At 38.7% G+C, this 23,093-nt stretch overlaps 2 protein-coding genes across 8 annotated transcripts in view; one reads left to right on the forward strand and one right to left on the reverse strand.

Moving 5' to 3' along the window:
• The window catches only part of NAA16 (N-alpha-acetyltransferase 16, NatA auxiliary subunit), a 64,491-nt gene extending 46,668 nt beyond the window's left edge, over positions 1–17,823 (reverse strand). For 2 of the 3 annotated variants that reach the window (XM_049647005.1, XM_049647004.1), the window contains exons 1-6: positions 17,550–17,822; positions 12,484–12,568; positions 10,574–10,678; positions 8,816–8,973; positions 6,617–6,751; positions 3,860–4,013 (exon numbers count right to left, since the gene is read on the reverse strand). In XM_049647005.1, coding sequence (XP_049502962.1) covers positions 3,860–4,013; positions 6,617–6,751; positions 8,816–8,973; positions 10,574–10,678; positions 12,484–12,568; positions 17,550–17,603 — 691 coding nt within the window. In that variant the 5' untranslated portion in view covers positions 17,604–17,822. Of the gene's footprint in view, positions 1–3,859; positions 4,014–6,616; positions 6,752–8,815; positions 8,974–10,573; positions 10,679–12,483; positions 12,569–17,549 lie in introns of all 3 variants that reach the window. The other variant, XM_049647003.1, reaches the window with a different exon arrangement.
• Positions 17,345–23,093, forward strand: part of MTRF1 (mitochondrial translation release factor 1) — a 63,732-nt gene continuing 57,983 nt past the window's right edge. For 4 of the 5 annotated variants that reach the window (XM_049647012.1, XM_049647010.1, XM_049647014.1 and 1 more), the window contains exon 1: positions 17,989–18,083. The gene's annotated coding sequence lies outside the window, so the exon portion shown is untranslated. Of the gene's footprint in view, positions 17,568–17,988; positions 18,084–23,093 lie in introns of those variants that run through there. The other variant, XM_049647011.1, reaches the window with a different exon arrangement.

Here is a 23,093-nt window from a genome sequence, read left to right on the forward strand (position 1 = left end):
CATTTACACATTCTATTATATACTAACATTCTAATATTATAATTATAATATTATAAATAGCATAATAAATATTAATACAATTATTATATATATTATATAAAATATTATAATTATAATTATGATTATAATATTATAAGCTAACATTTTGGCTCCCTCCCACACTCCAAATATACATACAGTATATTAAGTTCTTGGTAAAAATATTTGTATTATACACATTTTTATATACCCTTAACAACAATTAAAGACTCCCAACACAGATTGGTAAGTAATTCGAATGAAATATCCCTACATTCCTACTGCTAGATTTGAATGTACTTTTCCTGATCGATTCCTATATTAAAAATTTTCCATTCAATTCTCTTAGATTCCTTTCTACATCATTAAAACTGCCGAAGTTTAACTCAGTGAAGCAAAAACACTAAGTACCACTTCACAGCTAGAAACCACATAAACCAGATTCACACGTGGATCACCCCTAAGGTCCAAATCCTTTTACCAAGCCACACAAATTGGAAGTAGGTTTGGAAAATGAGTATCTAAACTTCTCAGGTAGAATACAAAGTGCACGTAATCCAAGGTAAAAGAGAGATTCTCAAAAAAGAGTATACCTCAACTTCCTATTGCTATTTCCCCTTCTCCAAACAATCTATTTCAAAGGAAGAAACCTTTGAAATGTCTTCAGACATATTATTTCAGCTTTCATCATCTGGGAGGGGACAATATATTAAACTGGTTATTACATGCTATTATTTTACTATTTTTATGTATTACTCAAGCTCTAGAAGAAGACTAACTCGATATAATTTCCAGCTTTACCATTTTCTAACTCTGTGACCCTGAGCATGTTACAAGCTTCCAATGTCCACTTACCTATAAATTATCGACTACCTCTGTCTGCTTTTGTGATATATTAAGTTAAACTAGTTAGTTAGCACAATGCTTGGCACAAAACGAATGCACACAAGTGTTTGCTACTTAAAAGTATAAACATGCCACGTTCCTCCACAATTAATTTCTGGCTAGTCCAGTTTTTACCTGGCTTACCCTAGGTAAATAGACAACAACACAGATTTCAATTCCAAAAACCTTTGTTTTCTGCTACCATCACAGGCAAAGATTATTACTAGAGGACTACACAGAACAAGAAATACATTTGCATATTCATAAAGTAAGTGAAGATTTCTAACATTTTTTGTTTATTAAAGGATCTTAATATGCTAAGGACTACAAAAGACATCAATGTGTAAATGTCAAAGGTCTCTCTGGGCCCTGCGAAGTTCACCGAAAAAATCATACTCTAACTTGTCTCTATAAGCAGTATAAAGTACTGGCTTTACATTCAAGATGATGGCCCCCAAATTCCCCTCACTAGCAACATATGGATGAATGTGGCCACACTGCAACTTGCACACTGTTTGAACTAGAACTGATCTCACTATATCTTATCTACTTTTTAATCACTGCATTCTGGACTGCTGTTACAAAAGAGAGAGAAAGCAACCCGAGTTAAGAGTTAATCAAGAAATAGCAATAATACATCAGAATATAAAAATAATTGCCATTTTCTTTGCTCCCATCAATTATAAGCGATAGAAGAAAGAAACCAGAACATTAAATAATTTATCGCCATTTTACCACTGGTTTGAAAAATACTGTTGTTCAATAGCCAAATAATGAAAAGAGCCCAAATGTCCATCGACTGATGAATGGATAAAGATGTGGTATATACATACAGCAGAGTATTACTCAGCCATAAAAAAAGAAATCTTGCCATTTGCAACGACATGGATGGAGCTAGAGATCATTATGCTAAGCAAAATAAATCAGAGAAAGGTAAATACCATATGATTTCACTCTTATGTGTTATTTAAGAAACAAAACAGATGAACACAGTGGGGGAAAAATAGAGAGGCAAACCATAAAGCAGACTCTTAACTATAGATATCAAACCGAGGACTGACGGAGGAAGGTAGGCATGTGGAATGGGCTAGATGAGTGATGGGTACTAAGGAGGGCACATGTTGTGATGAACATCGGGTGTTGTGTGTAAGTGATGAATCACTAAATTCCACACGTGAAACTAATTATTACACTGTATGTTAACTAACTGGAATTTTTTAAATAAAAACTTGGAAAAATATAAATAAATAAATAAATAAATAAATAAATAAATAGAAAAATAGTGTTGTTCGTATTATTCACAAAAATTAAATCAGTAAGTTGCTATACATTAACTAGAAGAGTTGAGAATAGCAGTTAAAAGTAAGGACTCATGAAAAGAAATGAAGGAATCTTAAATTACTATGTGAAAAAAGCTAATCTAAAAAAGCTACATACTACATGATTCCAACTATATAACATTCTGGAAAAGGCACACCTATGGAGATAGTAAAAGGATCAGTGGTGGTCAGGAGCTGGGGGCAAGGAGAAACAAATAGGCAGAGCACAGAGGGTTTGTAGAGCAATGAAACTACTCTACGTGACACTACGGTGGTGGACATATGTCAAAACCTAGACAGTATATAATACCAAGAGTGAACTTTAATGTAAACTGTAGACTTTGGGTGATAATTACATTCAGTGTAGGTTCACGAAATGCAACAAATATACCATTCTGCTGGGGGATGTTGATAATGGTAGGGGAGGCTGTGCATGTGTGAGGACAGAGAGTATATGTGAAATCTCTGTACCTTCCACTCAATTTTGCAGTGAACGTAAAACTGCTCTATAAAAATGAAGACTTTAAATTTAAAACAAACAACAATAAAAAAAAAAAGTAGGGGCACCCGGCTGGCTCAGTTGGTAGAGCATACGGCTCTTGATCTTGGGGTCCTGAGTTCAAGCCCTATGTTGGGTATAGAGTTTACTTTAAAAAATAAATAAATAAAATAAGTTAAATAAATAATAATAATAAATAAAAATAAAATAAATATAATATACAATAAAATAAAAATGAATAAATCATAATCATGATCATCATAATAATAAGAAAATAAAATAAAATAAAATAAAATAAAATAAGGGCTCTGAAGCCCAGGAAGATGTATTTACAAATTAACTCTACCACCTAAAAGGCTGGGTGACTTTGGGCAAGTCTTTAACCTCTCTAAACTTTAGTCTCCTCAACTATAAAATGGGGATAATCTACCCATGTTAGAAGTGCTAAAAAATTAAATGAAACAAAGAAGTTTAAGCAATTATCATACTCTGAGACACAGGGAAAATAAATAAATGTTAGCTATTATTTTTATGAAGTTTAGAAGTCCCGCAACTATATGAAACTTTAGTTTTAAGCTAATTATTGCTTTAGTTGGACATTTTATTATGTACTGTTCACAGAATGTTAACTGATGAGCAAACTTTGTTTTAAACAAATGTACTTGACCCTTTGTTGATGAACATTTTAAACAAACTATTATCAGGATCCTGCCTTCATAATTAGCCCATATTGAAAATAAATCAATCTTACTTTCATAATGACCCCAGTGTCATCATTTCATGGATATATATTTGGGGGTGAGAAGTATGAAGGGAGTATAAGACACTGCCTATGAAAATGGAATCTGGAGCCAAAATCCCTAGACTCAAATCCAGCATTACCCAGCTTACTTAGCTATATGACTTTGGGCAAAGCACTTAACCAGTCTGATTCCTCAGCCCCTCCTCTCTAAAATGAATATAAGAACCATATAATGATATTGTTCTGAGGATTAACTTAATAGACATTAGATTAATAATAAAAATGTTTTTTATTACATACAAAGTCTTATTTAAGTACTAGGGCAGAGTAAAGTATGTAGCTTTTATTCTTTTCTTTAATTGAGGCCACTGATAAAGAAAAAGCAGATCAACTTACCTTTAATTTCTTCCACCAAAAGTTTATCACATATCTGTTTCTCATATGTTTCTATATGTTCCAAAGATTCCTGAAATAGGTCTGCCTCTCTCATCACTTGATTCTGGTATAGTATCAGTTCACTATATTCATAGTCTATTTTGTTGGGAGGAACCTGAAAAAAATTAACAAAAATTATTTATATAATTATATAAAACAGTTATACACCTTTAATCGCTTCCTCAGAAGAGTCACTCACATAGATTAAAAAAAGCAACTGAGATGCAATTACAAATAGAAGAGTGATTAATAGTGAAGAAAATTAATATTCTTTTTAAGTTTATTTTATTTATTTATTTTTGAGAGAGAGACAGAGAAAGCAGGAGGGGCAGACATAAAGGGAGAGAGAAAGAATGAGAGAGAATCCCAAGCAGGATCTGCGCTGTCAGCACAGAGCTCGATGTGGGGCTCAAACTCATGAGCCATGAGATCATGACCTGAGCTGAAATCAAGGTTGGATGCTTAACCGACTGAGCCACCCAGGTGCCCCAATACATTCTTTAAAACAAACAAAAAGGTGGCACTTCTGCCTATGGCAAAGTCAAGATTCAGGTCAGCAAATCCTATACCCACAGAATATGAAAATGGTTAAAATCCTAAAGAATTTAACAAAAACTACTAGAATAAAAAAGTTTAGTAGGGTGACAGAATACATGATCAAAATACAAAAATCAATTATACTTCCATATGCTAGAAATCAACAACTCAAATAATTTCATTTATGATAACATCTAAAAGAACAAAATATTTAGGAATAAATTTAGGAAACAAGACCAATACACTGAAGATAACATGCTGAGAGAAATTAAGAATCTATTATAAATGGAGACACTCTAAACCCTGTGCATGGGTCAGGATACTCAATACTGTTTTGATGGCAATTTCTCCAAATTGTTCTACAAATTCAATGCAATCCATATAAAACTCTCAGCAAGCTTTTCTGCAGAAATTGACATGCTAATCCTAAAACTCAAATGGAAATAAAAGAAACCCTGTATAGCCAAAAGAATCTTGAACAAAGTGGGAGGACATGCATTTCAAATTTCAAATATACTATAAAGCAACAGTAATCAAGATAGTATGGTATTGGCATAAGGAAAAAGTGGAATTGATAAACTATGGCTTATTTATATAATGAGATACCAAATAGCAGTTAAAAACAGATAAACTTGGGGCACCTGGGTGGCTCAGGTGGTTAAGCATCCAACTCTTGGTTTCGGCTCAGGTCATGATCTCATGGCTTGTGAGTTTGAGCCCCCACGTTGGGCTCTCCACTGTCAGCACAGAGCCTGCTTTGGATCCTGTCTCCCTGTCTCTCTGCCACCCCCCACCCTCCCTCCCTCTCTTTCTCTCAAAAATAAATAAACATTTTTTTTTTTAAATGGATAAACTAGCCCTACATGTATCAACACAGATATGTCTCAAGATGCGAAAACACTGCATATTGTTCTGTCAACTTTTAAATACACAAAGTAACAATTTGTAATTTTTATGGGCTTATATATAACCTAAACGTGACTAGGAATGATCTATAACAATTTCAGAATAGTGGCTACCTCTAGGGATGTGGGAGAACTTTGTAACTACTTCTCTAGTATTTCTTTCTTTATAAATTTTTAAATTTTTAAGGTTTTTTTAGAGAGAGTGAGAAAGAGTATGCACATGCAAGCAGGGGAGGGAGGCAGAGGGAGAGAATCTTTTTTTCTTAAAGTTTATTTATTTTGAGAGAGACAGAGATATCCCAAGTGGGGGAGGATCAGAGAGCAAGGGAAGAGACAGAAAATCTCAAGCAGGCTCCGCCCTGCCACAACACAGAGCCTGATGTGGGCCTCAAACTCACAAAACTGTGAGATCATGACCTGGGCAGAAACCAAGAATCGGACACTTAGCTGACTGAGTCACCAAGGCACCCCAGGAGAGAAAGAATCTTAAGCAGGCTCCACACTCAGTGCAGAGCCCAATGCGGAGCTCAGTCCCATGACCCTGGGATCATGACCTGAGACGAAATCAAGAGTTGAGCACTCAACCATCTGAGCCACCCAGGCGCCCCAAATATTTCTTTAAAAAATAATAAAATCTGGAGAAAGTGTGGCAAAATGTTAGCATCTATTTATCTAATGATGCATAGTATATATTTTTTGCATTTTTCTACTTTGCATATGTATTAAAATGTATTAACATATTTACATAAAACATAAAGCTATATGTATGAGGAATAATTCTGTAATCACAAAACTATTTTCATTTTTATGTATCCTTTTCTTTAGTCATTTGAATATCATCAAAATAATAGAGTACAAAATTTTTCATAATATTTATTCTCTATCAAGAATTCAGTGTTTTAGGAGCACCTGGGTGGCTCAGTCAATTAAATGTCCAACTTTGGCTCGGGTCATGATCTCACAGCCTGTGAGTTTAAGCCGCGCATTGGGCTCTGTGCTGAGCTCAGAACCTGGAGCCTGCTTCAGATTCTGTGTCTCCCTCTCTCTCTGCCCTTTGCCTGCTCACACTCTGTCTCTCTCTCTCTCTCAAAAATAGATAAGCATTAAAAAAAAAAAAAGAATTCTGTATTTTAATTTTTACCAATTATTTCAAAAATTTTTTAAGTTTTTCCATGGGTCCCAAAGACTTTAATGCATAATTGAGAATCAGAGCAATATAGAAGTCAACTATTTTAGTTTGTGTGGGTAGGAGAAAATGTAAGAATGAAGTTCTTACTTGCTGAGTTTGTCTAAACTCTTCCAATAGTTTTAGTGCCATATCATAATCTTTCAGCAAATGGTATGCAATAGCATATCCAATCCAGGAAGCACGCTGCGTTGGGCGCAACTGAAGAAGCTGATACCTTGTCTCCTAAAAAATAAAAAAATAATTAAAAATTGTCTTTTTCTCTTTTCACTTTAACTGTCTCTAAAATATTTGTATTTCAACACAGAGCTGTAAGAAAACAATTTAATGCTTTTAATTCCTTTCTAATGAATTCAAGGAATAAACATCAGTTCCTGAATAGAAATAGTTTTTATGTTCTTATCTAAATTACTTAAGTTCTAGAATACTCTGTTAATGCTCACTGTAAAGCTTTTACTAAAAAGCTATTCTTGGGGCCCATGCTTTTGGGTTGCCTTATAAAATTACTTTTATATAATGCATATTTCTTTTGGTAACTAAACATCTTTGAAGAGAGACTAAGATACCTTTTTATTAAACTAAATTCTGCTGTTTATAAAATCACTGTGAAATTATAATGTATTCACATTGTTACAAGAAGCTCCAGAAGCAGGGCGGACAAAGCCTGAGCAAATACTCAAACATCAGCCTGGAATTTTCTAACAGAACACTGCTGCTACTCGAAGACAGTGTAATAATAATGTAAGACATTAGGGAGAAAACCCCAGAAATTCCACCAGGGCTACCCCAAAGAATCCAGACATCTTCGCTAGCACAAAATACAACCTTCCTACACAGCCCCCACCCCTTCACAGCTCATATTGACTCTGAGTTTTAGGTGCGTACAACTGCGTGGGGAAACAGGGTCTCATGAAGAACACTAGCTGCAATGAAGTTCTGAAAATGTAGTGTTTTTAGCTTCTATTGTTGGAATAGGTGCCAAGTGAGTCCATCCACACTATATGTCACAAGGAGAACATGATCAGTCTTTTCAAGAAAAAGATCTTTGAGCAAACGACTTAGACAGTATCACTCCTCTCCCCTTGTGTGCCTGGTTCATTTTAGGCACATGAAATTAAGCTGTGTTACTCCCATCTCTCCTTTTCACCACTGTTTCTGTCACTTCCTTTCTTCATTAAAGTCTGGTCAGTTTTCTTCTCTCTGCCAAATCCTGCCACTATCCTGCTGCAAATGCAACACTGTGGATCACCCATCCAAAACAAGCTATTGTCTTAGAATCAAGATTTCCCCATCTTTAATGATCTCCTTTACCCCACTTCAGGGACCCATGAGACTTTACTGCAACCACACCCTAGACCTTACTACCACCCAGAAATCATAAATTCAGATATCTCACTCTCTGGCCAACACTCTTATTCAGTGACATTCCTACCCTTTTTCTGGGAAACGACCAGTACCTCTGGTTCCTCAGGTCCTTCACTTCTAACCACTGCTCTTGTATCTTCACTACCCCTTTTAGCAAGCATGGTTTGCCAGTATTCTTAATTTCCTTGCCTCATTCCTATGGATAACTGATTTTAACTCCCACCGCACCTAGGCTAAACGAAAAAATCATGATCTGGAAGAATGATACCTTTATTAAGCTCAGCAGAATGCTCGAAACCTGCAAAAATCTAGGCACAGGGTATAAGGATTTGTATGGTAGTAGAAGACAAAAGTAAAAAGTAAATGAAAGAACTTAATTTATTTAAAGAGAACTGTTAAGAGTTGGTGGTCTCCTTCATACAAGGGAGAGAATTCCATTGTGGACGTACTGAAGTCAGGGTACTCAATGGAGTAAGCACACGGAGATACCCAGCAGATTGGAAGGTGCCAGTATGAAGAGGTCTGGACCAGAGAAAGACTGCTTTATAGCAATCCTGCCACATCATTTTATATTTACTAACCCATAACAGAGAAAGCTAATTAATCCCTACATTTAGCTTTCAATTATAAAAGCTTTGTTTACCAAAGCTGTAAATAGGAGGTAGTCCTTGCACATAGGAGGTAGTCTAGTTTTTTAAAAAGCATTAAATGAATAAACAGTTACCCTCTTTTTATGATTAACTATGTAGTTCCACAACTGTTAACTGGGGAAGAATGTCTCAGGTGACTTTCCCCTTCTGCTATAGATGATAATGAACAATCAAATCTACATAGTCTTGGCCTATGCTCATCTCATTCTGAACCCAAATGTTTTCAAATTATGTCTGTTGTAAGAACATGTACACTTAAGACTAAAGTACTTACTCGATAACCTTCAAGGTCTCTCATTTGAATCTGCAACAGAGAGAGATCTCTCAAAATTTGTAGATTATCTTTATCTAATTTGAGGGCATTTCGATAGCACTTAATAGCTTCATCATACTTCTTATCAGAACGTTGCAAGAGTCCATAAACATGCCAACCTACTAAGTTAAGGAAATAGAGACATTCACAGATACTAAAATATGCTATGCTACATATCTAATATAAAGCTTACCTTAACGAAGTGGTAAGTTGTCTTGGATTTTACTTCAGAATAATCTGGGGTCAGAGGGAGGGGGCAGTGAGCAGGTGGTAAGAGATCAAACCAGATTAGTCCTGACTGACAACTGTTAAATTATTAAAGTTGGGTGATGGGCACATGGGGTTCATTAGTCTATGCTCTCCACTTACACGTGTTTGGAATTCTCCATTGTATTTATGTAACCTTAGAAAATTCTTGGTAAAAATTCCTCACGTTTCCTACCTCTTATCCCCTTAGTTCCTCACCCCAGCACCTCAATACTTACTGATGCTTCATTACTATACACACAAAAGCTGCCAACTATCTTTTAAATCTAGTTTATAGTCAATCAATTCTCAAACAACACATAACCATCAGCTAATTCAATAGTGACACTAACAACCACAAAATTTTATTTACTATAAATTAAAGTCTGAGCATATCTTAGAGCCAAAAAAAACTATCATACTTACATGCCCTTTCTCTTCATTCTGGGGTAGGCACTGAGATAAAGAAATAAGTATTTAGTATTTTGAGAGAACCCTAAGCTAAATACATGAAAACACTACTTAGACTACTGATGTTCAATACTGGCCAATACCTAGATGAATAAAATATTAAGATCCAAGGGCAACATGTGAAAAGATTGTGAATAAGCACACAGATTAGCCAAACAAAAATGAAAGTCAGTTTCGATGACCCATCCTTAAAAAGTACTTTTGGGGGCGCCTGGGTGGCTCAGTCAGTTAAGCGTCCGACTTCGGCTCAGGTCACGATCTCGCGGTCCGTGAGTTCGAGCCCTGCGTCGGGCTCTGGGCTGATGGCTCAGAGCCTGGAGCCTGCTTCCCATTCTGTGTCTCCCTCTCTCTCTGCCCGCCCCCGTTCATGCTCTCTCTCTGTCTCAAAAATAAATAAACGTTAAAAAAATAAAAATAAAAATAAAAAAGCTTTAAAAAAAAAAAAGTACTTTTGTCTGTTCACATACTGAGATATCAGCCAATGAAAAATACAGTAAGTATCCAGTGAAGTTACCAGCTTTGTCCCTGTGCAACAGAAACCAAACTGAAGAACCAGTATCATACTCAATACTAAATAAACTCTGTTTTAAAACAGGGTGTTTCTGAATTTTTCTTCCGAAATGTCTAAAACAAAGTTTAAAGAACACAAATTTTACTATACAAGTCAGTTGGAATAACAGGTTTATGGATATGTAAGACAAAAATGGGTTTCAAGTCACGTATCAGTTCCTTTTCCCTCACACTAAGCACAACTGAAGTGAATACATACTGTACAGGGATTCTCTTTCAACCAACTGTAATAAACAAGGGATGGGGACTAGAAGAAACTAATATTACAAAATGTTGATGATTATTGAAGCTGAGTAACGGTACACAGAGTTCATTGAATTCTTTCTTCTATGCAAAACTTTCCATAGTAAAGGTCTGTTTTTTCTGAATTAGAAAACCCCACTAAATGGAAAGTAAATGAAATAATAAAGTTCAATTATTGCAAAAGGATACAGACATGGCTCTTGACATCATTACGAAGTCCTTTACGAACAAATTCATACGCTTCTTCTTTTTTTCCTAAGCAGTTCAATGTTAACCCCTTCATAGCCAAAGTCTCTGAAAAATATTTTTAACCTCTATTTACGCACAAAGAATTCATATTCTCTTAGCACTATTTTATTTTGTTTAGCTCTTAATACTATTTTAATATGATATCTGCCAATGCTTACATTATTTGTCTTTTTAATCACATAGTTAGAAACTTCTCTCCAGAGAGCCAAAGCATAAGAGACTCTTAAAAACTGAGAACAAACTGAGGGTTGATGCGGGGTGGGTGATGGGCATTGAGGAGGGCACCTTTTGGGATGAGCACCGAGTGTTGTATGGAAACCAATTTGACAATAAATTTCAAATATTGAATAAATAAATAAATAAATAAATAGAAACTTCTCTCCAATACAAAAAGTAAAACTACATTTAAGTATTTACTGAAGCTTAGCCTGAATCCTTTTCTGAAATCCCTTAGGCTACGACTGAGGACTAGGGACTGAAATCCCTTAGGCTAGGACTCCTACAATGCTTTCTGCCTTTTAGAAGACTGTACAAAGGGGGTGGAGATTATTCTGCTGAGAAAAGGTAACACAGTAGGCACCGAGTCCTGTTGAGTTAACTCTACTACAGTGGCTCCACAGCTTTCATCCAAGAGCACTTCTATCCACCATCTGATTTACACCCCACAAAAACAATCTTCCTTAGCAAAGAGATGTATGCAATGTAAAAATAAGCCTATTCAGTACTGGAACACACTTTATTTTTGGCCACAAGTTTATTCCAACTAATTCTAGTTGGAATATCAGTTTGCATTTCAAGAGTATAAGACTGGTGAAGGAGTAGCAACCCAAGAATATATTTAAGGCAGCTAATGAAAGATGGCTTATAATGAAATGATTCTCTGAATAAATCCACAAGCAGGGAATTAGACAAACAATGGTTTTCAAATGATCTCTGTGGACTCTGGTTTTCAGAACACAGTGATTCAGCAGTCAGACCCCTACAAACGTCTTCATTTATCTGTCATTTTATACACATTTATCTGTTTTTTCCACATGCTGCACTTTGGATAAGGGTTCCCTGGAGAAAAAAACTTGAAAACAAGCTTTACATTTTTAAAATTCTATGAAATGAAGACTTCTTTCCATTTCCTTCAAAGAATGCTTTTAATGTTATTCGAAAGCTGAGCAGAGTTAGCCTATTTTCTCAAGAAGATGGTCTCAAGAGTTACCCTCATCTAATATTCAGAGACCCCAATTAGCTGTGCTCTGCTGTAGGACCATAACTTGCATGTCTAACCTGATCCATCCTTTAAATAAACACTGGTCACCAGTGAAAAAGGATGAGACAAGCAAATACAGACCTATTAACACCCTGCTAACAACTCAAGATAAACAATTTAATGGTAAATCAATAGTATCTAATTTAAGTATTTATATAGAAAGGTCAGCATATATATAAAAAAGACATCTACCAAAGAATAAAATACATCTGACTATTTTTATACTACTTCTGTATTGCAGATATGATCCTCATTTCAGACAAGAAATCAAAGTATAAATTTAAGTCCTACTCAAAGTAATAGATGAAATGACATCTATAAAAGTACTGTTATATACTCCAATTATTCCCCAACAGATCAACCAGTCACTTATCCGAAAGCAAAGACTGTGCATACACCTAAGCATAATAAAAGGAAAGTGACCTAGAATAAGATTGATAAGACACATAACCAAAAATGTTTATATACTCTAATAGAGAGCTACAAGGCATGGAATCTGGAAGTATTCTTCTTTCACTGTTAGGAATCCTATCTGTCTGATTTTGGAATTACAGTTCCCCAAAGCAGTCTCTCACAGATGAGGCAATACCTCCATGTTCAGCAAATTTTGGATTTGAAAGAATCATCTTGCAAAACTTGAGGCCATTTTTGTACTGCTTCTGTTCGTAACATTTCTGTAAAGAAATATGAACAAGAATTAATTAATAAAATGAACAGAGCAACTTTTCTTTGCATTATATATATTCTAAATTTAAGATCCAAAAGTAGGTTTAAAATATATACAATGGGAAGGTTTTATACCAATTTAAATCACTTATAGCATGAAGTATATTTTCGTAAACTACTCCTTGCCAAGTTGTGCTAGTATGAGTATTTTCACTTTTATAGAAGAAAAGGAAAAAAAATACTTAATAAATAGGGAATTTAGGGGCATCTGGGTGGCTCAGTTGGCTAAGCGTCTGACTCTTGATTTTGGCTCACGTCATGATCTCGCAGTTCATGGGTTTGAGCCCCGTGTAGGGCTCTCTGCTGTCAGTGCAGTCTGTTTCAGATCTTCTGTCCCCTCTCTCTCTCCCCCTCCATCACTTGCGCTCTCTCTCTCTCTCTCTCTCTCTCAAAAATAAACATTAAAAAAAATACAAATAAAAATAGGGAATTTAATTGCCAACCAACACTGCTACATTTTGTAAAAATTCAAATCCAAAAGCAAAAAATATGTGATAACAACACAGAAAAAAACCAGAAACTGCATTAGTGCCACTTCAAATATGGAACCAAGGCGGGGCGCCTGGGTGGCTCAGTCGGTTAAACATCTGACTTCAGCTCAGGTCATGATCTCACAGTCTGTGAGTTCCAGCCCCACATCGGGCTCTGTGCTGACAGCTCAGAGCCTGGAGCCTGCTTCAGATTCTGTGTCTCCCTCTCTCTCTGCCCCTCCCCTGCTCATGCTCTGTCTCTCTCTGTCCCAAAAATAAAAACATTAAAAAAAAACGAAACCAAGGCATGCCCGCGCGCGCACACACACACACACACACACACACATGAGCAACTACTGTATGTCCATACAAAACCTATTATATCTCATAAGTATTCCTTAAGGTAGGTGTCATTACCTCCTCCCTACAGACATAGAAACTGAAATGTAAGAGTTCATAAAATTTGTTTATAAGTGGCTCCGCGTACTGGCAAACTCTGGTCTCACTCCAAAGACCATGATCTTTCCATCACTAGTCTAATACATGTGTGAGCAACACCTAAGTGCCACCAGCCAGGCTCAGTAACCAGCGACTGTCCACCACAGCCACTGATCACATGAACATCTCATCATCTTCCAAATGAGACAGGCATGTCTCATTTAAACTGCCATGCATGCTCTTTCCAGCACTCAACATGCCAAGTTTATGCCCACTTAAGGGCCTCTGCACGTGTTCCTTCTACACGTGAAATGTTCTTCCCCAGAGCTTCCTTACTAGTGGAATCTCACATGTCACCTGCCTGACCACTCTAACACTGCCAGTCTCCCCCCCCCCCCCCACCCAAAACATACACTCTCTATCATGTTACTCCATTTTCTACACCGCACTATCATTCCCTGAAATTGTTATTTGATTACTTATTTAGTGTCTGTCTTCTTCACCATACTGTATAACCTCCATGAGAACAGAGATCTTATCTATTTTAAACGCTGCATCCTCAGAGTCTACACAAATTAGAACTGCTCAATAAATACAGTATACTAAAAAATATAAATAAGAGGCATTTGGGTGGGTCAGTCAATTAAGTGTTCAACTTTGGCTCAGGTCATGATCTCACGGTTCTTGAGTTCAAGCCCTACATAGGGCTCTCTGCTGTCAGCAAGGAGCTGGCTTCTGATCCCCTGTCCCCCTCCCTCCCTGCCCCTCCCCAACTCATTCTCTCTCTCTCTCTTTCTCTTTCTCTCTCTCAAAAATAAATAAACATTGTTTTAAAAATTTAAAATAAAATAAAATACATACATATAGTCTATAAGGTTCAAAGCAAAACAGTACCAGGAAGGAAGGAGGAAGTGGTTAATCTATGCAGCAGGGGTGGGATGTGGAGAGAATTAGAAAAGTGTTCACAGAAAATGTTTAAATTGAGACTTCTTGGGGCACCTGAGTGGCTCAGTCAATTAAGTATTGACTCTTGACTTCAACTCAGGTCAAGATCTCACAGTTGGTGAGTTTAAGCCCTGCAACTCTTGATTTCAGCTCAGGTCATGATCTTGCAGTTTGTGAATTCGAGCCCTGTGTCAGGTTCTGCACTGCTTAGGATTCTCTCTCTTTCTCTCCCTCTCTCTCTCTCTCTCTCTCTCTCCCTGCCCCCCCCCAACTCTCTCTCCCAAAATAAATAAATAAAATTTAAAAAATAATAATAAATTGAGGCTTCTTGATCATCTCTAGGGAAGGAAACTTAGTTGGAAGACAAAGATGGGAGACAAATCTGACTTTTGAACCATCTGAATATATCCCCTATTCCAAAAATATTTAAAATAAAATAAAAATAATCTGAGTTTGACTTTAGGAGTTCATCTGACAAATGACAAGAAAAACACAAGCAGAAGGAACCACTAGGGAACAGGAAAAAAAGAAATATTACAGGTTTTTTCTGACTTAACAAGTGATCTGGAAATACTAATACTTGTATTACCAATAACAACAATAATAATAGTTAATACTTATTGGAAGCATTTACTAGTGTCTGGTACCATTCACTTAATCCTTATTTAAATCCCAGGAACACCTATGAGGTTATCTCTCCATTTCAGATGGCGAGAGTGAGGCACATGGTTACTGAATTTACAGAGCTAGTAAGTGTCGGAGCCATAATTCAAACCAGGTAGTCTGGGAGCACCTGGGTGGCTCAGTCGGTTAAGCATCGAACTTTGGATGACTTACTACTTCAGGTCATGATCTCCCGGTTCATAAGTTAGAGCTCCACACCAGGTTCTCTGCTTGGGAGCACAGATCCTGCTTCAGCTCCTCTGCCCGCCCGCCCCACCTCTCCCCCTCTGGTTCTCTCTCTCTCTCTCTCTAAATAAGCTCTAAAAAAAACAAACAAAAAACCAGGTAGTCTGTCTCTAGTATCTAAATACACAGGTTAAAGAAAAGCATTAAGTTTGGTAAGGAATATATACTCAGTACAAAAGATAGATTCTGGTTTCAACTTTGCTACTAACCAGACAGAGAACCTTAGACATTTAGTCACTTACCATTCCTGGGTTTGTTTCATTCGTAAAAGAATGCATGGAGTAGCTCCAAAATTCAACAAAACATAACGCCAATAGCCAGTTTGGGGAATAAGACAGGCATGTACAAGCCATGCAGAACATGTAATCAGCTAGCTGGTAAATTTGTACAGATGTGTTCAAGTACATTCATAATTAATTTTTAAAAATTTACTGGCAAAGCACTTTGGTCCACCAACCAAACTTGAAAAATAATTTTGTGACTGTTCATGGAGTTGGTGTAGCAAAATGATACCCACATTTATTGCAACTGTGAAATGATAAAATCATTCACTTTTGCCGCACCTTCCTAAATTCATGTAACCTTATAGTAAATATTACAGACCCAGATAAGAACATGTTTAGCATTTCCCAATTTACTTAGGAATAAAGTTAATTCAGCAGCTATAACTTTTTTGTAACTAGAGTATAATAAATCATATAATGGTTTTTTTATAATCTATTGATAACACGATTGGAACTAGAAAATATCCATATAGAGTGAAAATAAGTGTTGTCATCTTTTAGGTATAATGCCAAATGTCCTTAAATCCAATTAACAACTTATAGATGAACCTGAATGGGTCAAAAAGTTCACTTCTCCAAATCCATCCTGTGATAAGGGTATGGAAATAAATGAAAACTAAACTAACAAAAAATATATACAAGGCCCAAGGAAGCAATCTGCCAAAATACTGTAATTAGAATTTTTTGTTTTTACACTTGTCTCTCATTGTTTGCTCAACACTAAGTACCACGTAAAATTAAGACTTAAAATATTAATCCCATCTATTATGTATCTTTTTAACATTTTGAAGAAGCATGAAGTTTCTATTGGCTTGAAACAGAACAGCTAATATGAGTTCTTACCTTCTAACCTACCTTGATAATGCTTAAAACTATTCTAAAGGTAGGATTTTATTTGTAGTAAAGGTAAGCAACAACTTACCATGTAAGTCATGTAAGTAACACAAGCTCTAAGTAATAAATTCACTCTTAAAATCTAAACGCTCATTTTCAGATGAAATGATACACTAGAAAAGACACTATTTACAATATCAGTTTAAAATCTACAGTCTCCAGCGCACAATGAGAAAGGCAAAAAGGCATGTTGCCTCTCCTCCCTGGAAGAATGGCCCTGGGAAACAACTGAAGGCACCAAGGACACTGGCACAGAACCCACGGAAAGCTCTCCCGTCTGGGCAGCAGTCATCTCTTTCCGGGTCCTATTCAGGTTTCTGCTTGGAAACAAAGTAAAGGCTCCCCTCAAGTGTGAAATCGGCCAGTCGGCGCGACTTAGCCAATGCAGGGCCTGAATAAGTTAAAAGAGACCAAAGAGCTGTGTTCGACTTTTGACTTTGAAATGCAGTTCAAGTCACTTGGTCTCTTCCAAAGGGGTAAGTACGGCACATCAAAAACAAAAACTCTTTCTACAAGGGAGGCTTGGCCTCCTAGGATTTAATTTTCCCGTAACCGGTATAAGTCGGAGCCCCACTGCACCAGAGGATCGCCCCCTCTTTAGCAGGTATCAGCGTGCACTGTGCAATAGGTTAAGCACGAATCAGTGAACGAACACACCTGGCCAAGGGGAAAAGAAACAAACGGGAGGACCGGTAGGGCTGAGGTCGTGAGTTTGGCCGCAGAGCGCCGCAGAGGCCAAGGGGGCCACTCCCGGCCGACGCGTCCCGGCCCAAAGGTACTGCGGAGCGCGGCGGGGGTGCAGCGAGAGACGCAGCGAGACGAAGCGCGCGGGGGCAGGGGGAGGCCGGCCGAGGCGAGGAGTCGGGTCGAGACGGTTCGGAGGTAAACAAAGAACGGAACCGGGGCCGAGCCCAGCTCGCGGTGGAGACGCCGCCTCCGGACCGATCGCCGCGCCTGGCCGGGTCGGAAGCGCGGCCTCGGCCACTCACCAAGATGCGCTTGAAAAGGTTGCTCTCCTTGGGCGGCAGCTGCACGTTCGGCATCGCGGCCGGCGGGGAGACCGGGTGCCCGGGCGCTCCGTTCCGCAGGGGTGGGCACCGGGGCGGACCAATGCTAGGAGTCGGGCAGCGGGCGATGGGTCACTTCATGGCCTGGAGTAGGGGCTGGGCAGGCCGGGCAGGCCGTTGGGCAGGGCTGGCAATGGAAAGGGAACGCGATCTGGAATGGACAACGTCGACTCCGGTCTACGGACTGGTGAGCTGCGGTGGCTCCCGCGCGCGGCAAGATGGCAGCTGGGGCCCGTCCCCTAGAGCGGGGCGGCGTGCGCCTGCGCGGGGCGCTCAGCAGGCCAGAGGCGGCGGGGGCGTCCGGGCGGCGGGGACCGCAGTGTGCGGAGTGTTAGGTTGCTTCTGTCACCGGCACCTTGGACGCTTAACCGACTGACCCTCCCAGGCGCCCCAAGTGATGTTTATCTTTTATGAAAGTTTCCTGTGGGCCTAGTACAGCCTGACTCATTACAAATCGTAAGTTACTGATTGTACTGTGCTCTGATTGCTAGGCTTGTGGCCCAAGAGAATGTTTGTTATACCGCACTCACTTTTTGATTTCTCTGCACTCAGGAACTTTACACAGTGCTGGGCTCAAAGTAAAGTCTTGTAGGACGAACTTGTTTCCCGTCCTTTCCCCTTCACTTAGACTTTGAGAGAAGGCTTCTCTTTTCAGTGCAGACCAAAGACGTGTTTACAACGTATGTGAAGTCATTGGGTGGGCCTGGAAATGGACTAATGTGAAAGCATGTTTGAAGTGTCAGTAAACAATACTGCCCCCAGTTTAGAACACCTAACGTTGTCAGTGAAAAACCTTCTCGTCAGAAGGTTCCCCTTCATACAAGCCATATAATCATGACAGAAACAGGATTCAAACCCAGGATCTTCAACTCTGGGGCACTATCATATGTAAACAGTAGCACAGTGATAGAAACGTGTGAGTCTAGAATGATACGGATATGCATCGATGACAAGCATAACCATGCGTACGATGTAGGTTTAATATTATGGAATATGTAAATATTAGATGCATAAATTTAGGTACACATGTTCTGAATCTTAACTTGTGCATATTTGTGTGACTACAGAGTGACTGATGCATACTTGCATTTAACAGGCTGTAATCAAAGCTGGCTTGAGGCTTATTTGATTTTCCCTCTAGCCTGAGTTGGTTGGAGATGGGAGAAGTTATCACAGGAGTCTTTTGAAAGTTTTTTTTTTCTTTTCTTTTTTTCTTTCTTTATTTTGAGAGAGAGAAGCTGGGGAAGGGCAGAGAGAGAGGGAGAGGAAGAATTCCAAGCAGGCTCGGCCAGCACAGAGCCCAACATGGGGTCTGATCTCATGAACTGTGAGATCCTGACCTGAGCCAAAATCAAGAGTTTGTCACTTAACTGAATGAACCACCCAGGTGCCCCAGGAGTCTATCAAAATAGGGTAGGAGGGGGCTTGTCTGGCTCAGTCAGTGGAATATGCAGCTATTGATCTCAGGGTTGTGAGTTCCAGCCCCATGTTGGGTGTAACAATTACTTAAAAATATACATATTTTAATAAAATAAAATAAAATAAAATAAAATAAAATAAAATAAAATAGGGAAGGGACTTATTAAAAGGGGGAAGGTCCATAAGGGCCTATGTGTTCTAGATAGACCCTAGGCTTCTCTGCAGCTTCCCACCCACTGCCAACCTCTCCCCTTCCCACAGCCTCCCCAGCATCTCCCAGCAGTGCAAAGGAAACCTTTAATCCCAAACACTGAGAAGTGGTAGTTATTAATACTCATATTTAATATTTTCCTCATCTGCCTTTCATACACCATGACATGCAATGCACGCATAGTGTGGTTGTCTACACTAGGATGGGAGTGAAGGCAAAGACTTGAAAATGCCAATAGTGTTGCTGGTAGTTGTCATCGTAAGCCTTGGAGTGTGTGAAGGATGTAACGCGTGCACAAGTCAGAAAGCCTGGATTAGCCAGTGACTGTAATTTTTTTTAATGTTTATTTATTTTTGAGAGAGAGAGAGGGAGAGAGAGAGAGAGAACGAGCGGGGGAGGGGCAGACAGAAAGAGAGACTGAGAATTCAAAGCAGGCTCCAAGCACCAGTCAGTGCAGAGCCTGATGTGGGGCTCAAACTCACGGACCGCCAAACCGAAATCAAGAATCTGACACTCAACTGACTGAGCCATCCAGGCACCCGAGGGACTGTAATTTTTTATTACTGACTTCTTGTTTAGTCTGGAGCAAATCTCATTTCCCCCTTTCAACAGAAAATGAGGTTATAATAACATTACTGTAATCTTTCACAGCAAGGTTGTGTGAATGTAATGCTTTATCATTTCTAAGCCCCCAGAAAACAAACCAAAAAAGCACCTGCATTATAACTCTCAGTCCATTGTCTCTCAGAAAGAATGCTGAAGCCCCACTGGGGGCATCTCGGGCGTCCACCCAAATGTTGCTTCCTGGTGCTTCAGGCAGCATGTACCTCCTTTAGAATTATGCACACAGTACAATAAAAGCAACAATGTCTGTGAAGACCTTTTTACATATAAGACATGGGCCAGTGATTCTCTTGCTAAGCTCAGTAGACCTAAGAAAAAAAGAATCTAGAAAAGGATGCTCTCCACCCCCATATTCACAGCATATTTTACAGAACCAGCTGACAAGGTAAAATCAAGTAATTTGCTGCTATTCCCACAACCAGTTTAACCATGTAATTAAAGGCTGATGGGAAAAGAACTCATCAGGTTGCCTAAAGCATTACACCTCAGATTCCCTAATGTGTCTGCTCTTGTCTACTTTCCTTGCTCTTGTTTTAGAGGAAGCAAGAGTTCTTCATTCCTCCCTTGGAACTCTTGATCCCATCTCCTTTTGCTTCTCCTGAGCTTTTATTCATTGGTTGTTCCCTCTGCCGTTTGCATTTTCTCCCTCATTTTCTAATGGGAAGAGACTGTCAGTAAACACATAAATAAACAAGATGTTCCAGACTAGGAAGTCCTAGGAAAGAAAGAAAACAAGGTCGTGTGAGGGGAGTGGGGCTTGAGGCAAGGACTACTTTAAACCAAGTACTCAGGAATGATCTCTGGGAGAAATGATAACATGTGAACAGACCTAAAGAATGAGAAGCAAGTTAACAAGTAAAAAGCTGGGACAAAAAAAAAAAAAAAAATAAAGAATACTGGGCCAGCATATACTAGCCAAAAGGAACTACATGCAAGTGCCCTAATACAGGGACAAGATGGGCATGGTCAAGGCATTAAAGGGACAGGCAAGAACTTCAAGTTCAAGTGGTGACTGGAGGGTGGTATATGAGAGGGAAAGTGGCCTATGGTTCAGTTGAAAATATAAGCCAGGCTGCACCGGGATGGCCAGCTCAGGCAGTGTGGTTTGTATTGGTTTGGGTTGGTTTGGTTTGGGCTAATCCTAAATTCAGCAAGAAGCCATCTTTAAGCAGGAAAGTGGCATGCCATGATTTATTTTTTAAAAGGTCACTCTGGGGGTGCCTAACTGGCTCAGTCCATAGAGCATGCAACTCTTGATCTCAGAATTGTGAGTTCAAACCCCATGTTGAGCATAGAGCCTACTTACACACACACACACACACACACACACACACTTAAAAGGTCACCCTGACTACCTATGGAAAATGGACAAGAATGGGGTTTCTTCCGGGAAAGTGGCAATTCTATTTGTTCCTTTAGATTTGGCTTCTACCTCCAGAAGCCTTCTGAAAATGTCTGAAATCTCAAGAATTAATTTGTTGAATACTTAATTATTGAGCACAATGTGACAGGCAATCTTCTAGCAAACAAAAACATCTACCGTCATGGAGCTTACATGTTAAGGATTACCCACTAGCCAACACTAAAGATTAGTTTAGCCCACAGTGTACCACCTTTGTCCTGCTTGACTTTTCTGCTTTAGGACACCAAGACCCTGCAGAATCCTGGGTTTTTTCCTCTTCCCAGTCATTCTCTGGTTCCTCCATCAACTCTTCTTCCTTCTAAATGTTGGTTGTCTAGACAATTCTGCTTTCTTTTTCAACATCAGCAATAAAATGTGTCCATCAAGGGGCATCTAGGCGGCTCAGTTGGTTAAGCATCCGACTTCAGCTCAGGTCATGATCTCAAAATTTGTGGGTTGAAGCCCTGCATCGAGCTCTGTGCTGACAGCTTAGAGCCCGGAGCCTGCTTCGGATTCTGTGTCTCCCTCTTCCTTTGCCCCTCTCCCACTCATTCCCTCTCTCTCTCTCTCTTTCTCTCTCAAAAATAAATAAACAATAAAAAAAATTTTTTTAATGTGTCCATCGAGTACCTCCTACTCACCAGCAAAACAGAATTAATAAATCCTCCTGCTCCCATACCTTCCATTACTAACGCCAAGCAGATTTCAAATGTGTCTCCAGATCCAAGCCTTCTTTTGATCTCCTAGCCTTTGTTTACACTTGTTTGTTAAACTGCTCCAAGTCTTCCAAGCATTTTCTACCTGGACATAAAAATAAAAGTTATCTTCCCATCAAACCAGTCCAAGTCCTGCCTTCTCTGTTTTTGTTAATGACAGCATTCTTGTAGTAAAAATCCTCTGGTCACCTTTGGCCTCTATTATTCCCCACATCCAAGTTGCCTAGTCATTCAGATTTTGGATCTGTCACGTTGCTCCCTTTCCTCCCCTGCTTTCCATTCCCTCTCTACCTTAAAACTAAATATTGTAAAAACCTTGTAACTGGTCCCTCACTTTCAGACTGTTCTCTTCATTTCATTTTGCACATTGTTTCTAGACATGTCGTTTCTATCCAGATCTCTAACCAGGTCTCTCGGTCGTATCAAAACTTTCAATAGCTCCCCCATTGTCTAGAACTAAGTCTATTCCCAGATTTTTCTTTCCCTTTGCTCCTACAATTACCTTATGTTGCAGGGGAACCGGTAGCTATAATCGATCTAGTATTTTCTAAATTCCATAGTCATATTCAACCTGATAGTTTTATCAGAGATTGTTTTTCAATACCTGAATCTTTTTTTTTTAAATCCTTCATCTCAGATGTCATGACTTTCATAAAGTCTTTCTAAGTTTTTCCAGTGGATCTGATCTCTCTTTTCCATGAATTTACATAGCATTTTGTCCTTCTCTTATGCCTTTATCTTACTGTTTTCTGTTTTATAAATTATAAGTTGTCTGAAGGCAGTGGTTCTCAAACTTAGCTGCACTTTTGTATCACCTTATCCTTAAAAAAACTCATGTCCAAGGGGTGCCTGGGTGGCTCGATTGGTTAAGCATCTGACTTTGGCTTGGGTCATGATCTCATGGTTCGTGAGTTCAAGCACCACATCGGGGTCTGCACTTATAGTGCAGAAAGGTAAGGAAAGGAATTCTCTGCTACAGCCTCCAAAAGGAACATAGTCTTGCAGACACATTTCAGACGTCTAACCTCCAGAACTCTAAAATATAAAAATAAAATAAAATAAAATAAAATAAAATAAAATAAAATAAAATAAAA

Source organism: Panthera uncia, assembly GCF_023721935.1.
Source record: "Panthera uncia isolate 11264 chromosome A1 unlocalized genomic scaffold, Puncia_PCG_1.0 HiC_scaffold_16, whole genome shotgun sequence".
NCBI lineage: Eukaryota > Metazoa > Chordata > Mammalia > Carnivora > Felidae > Panthera > Panthera uncia.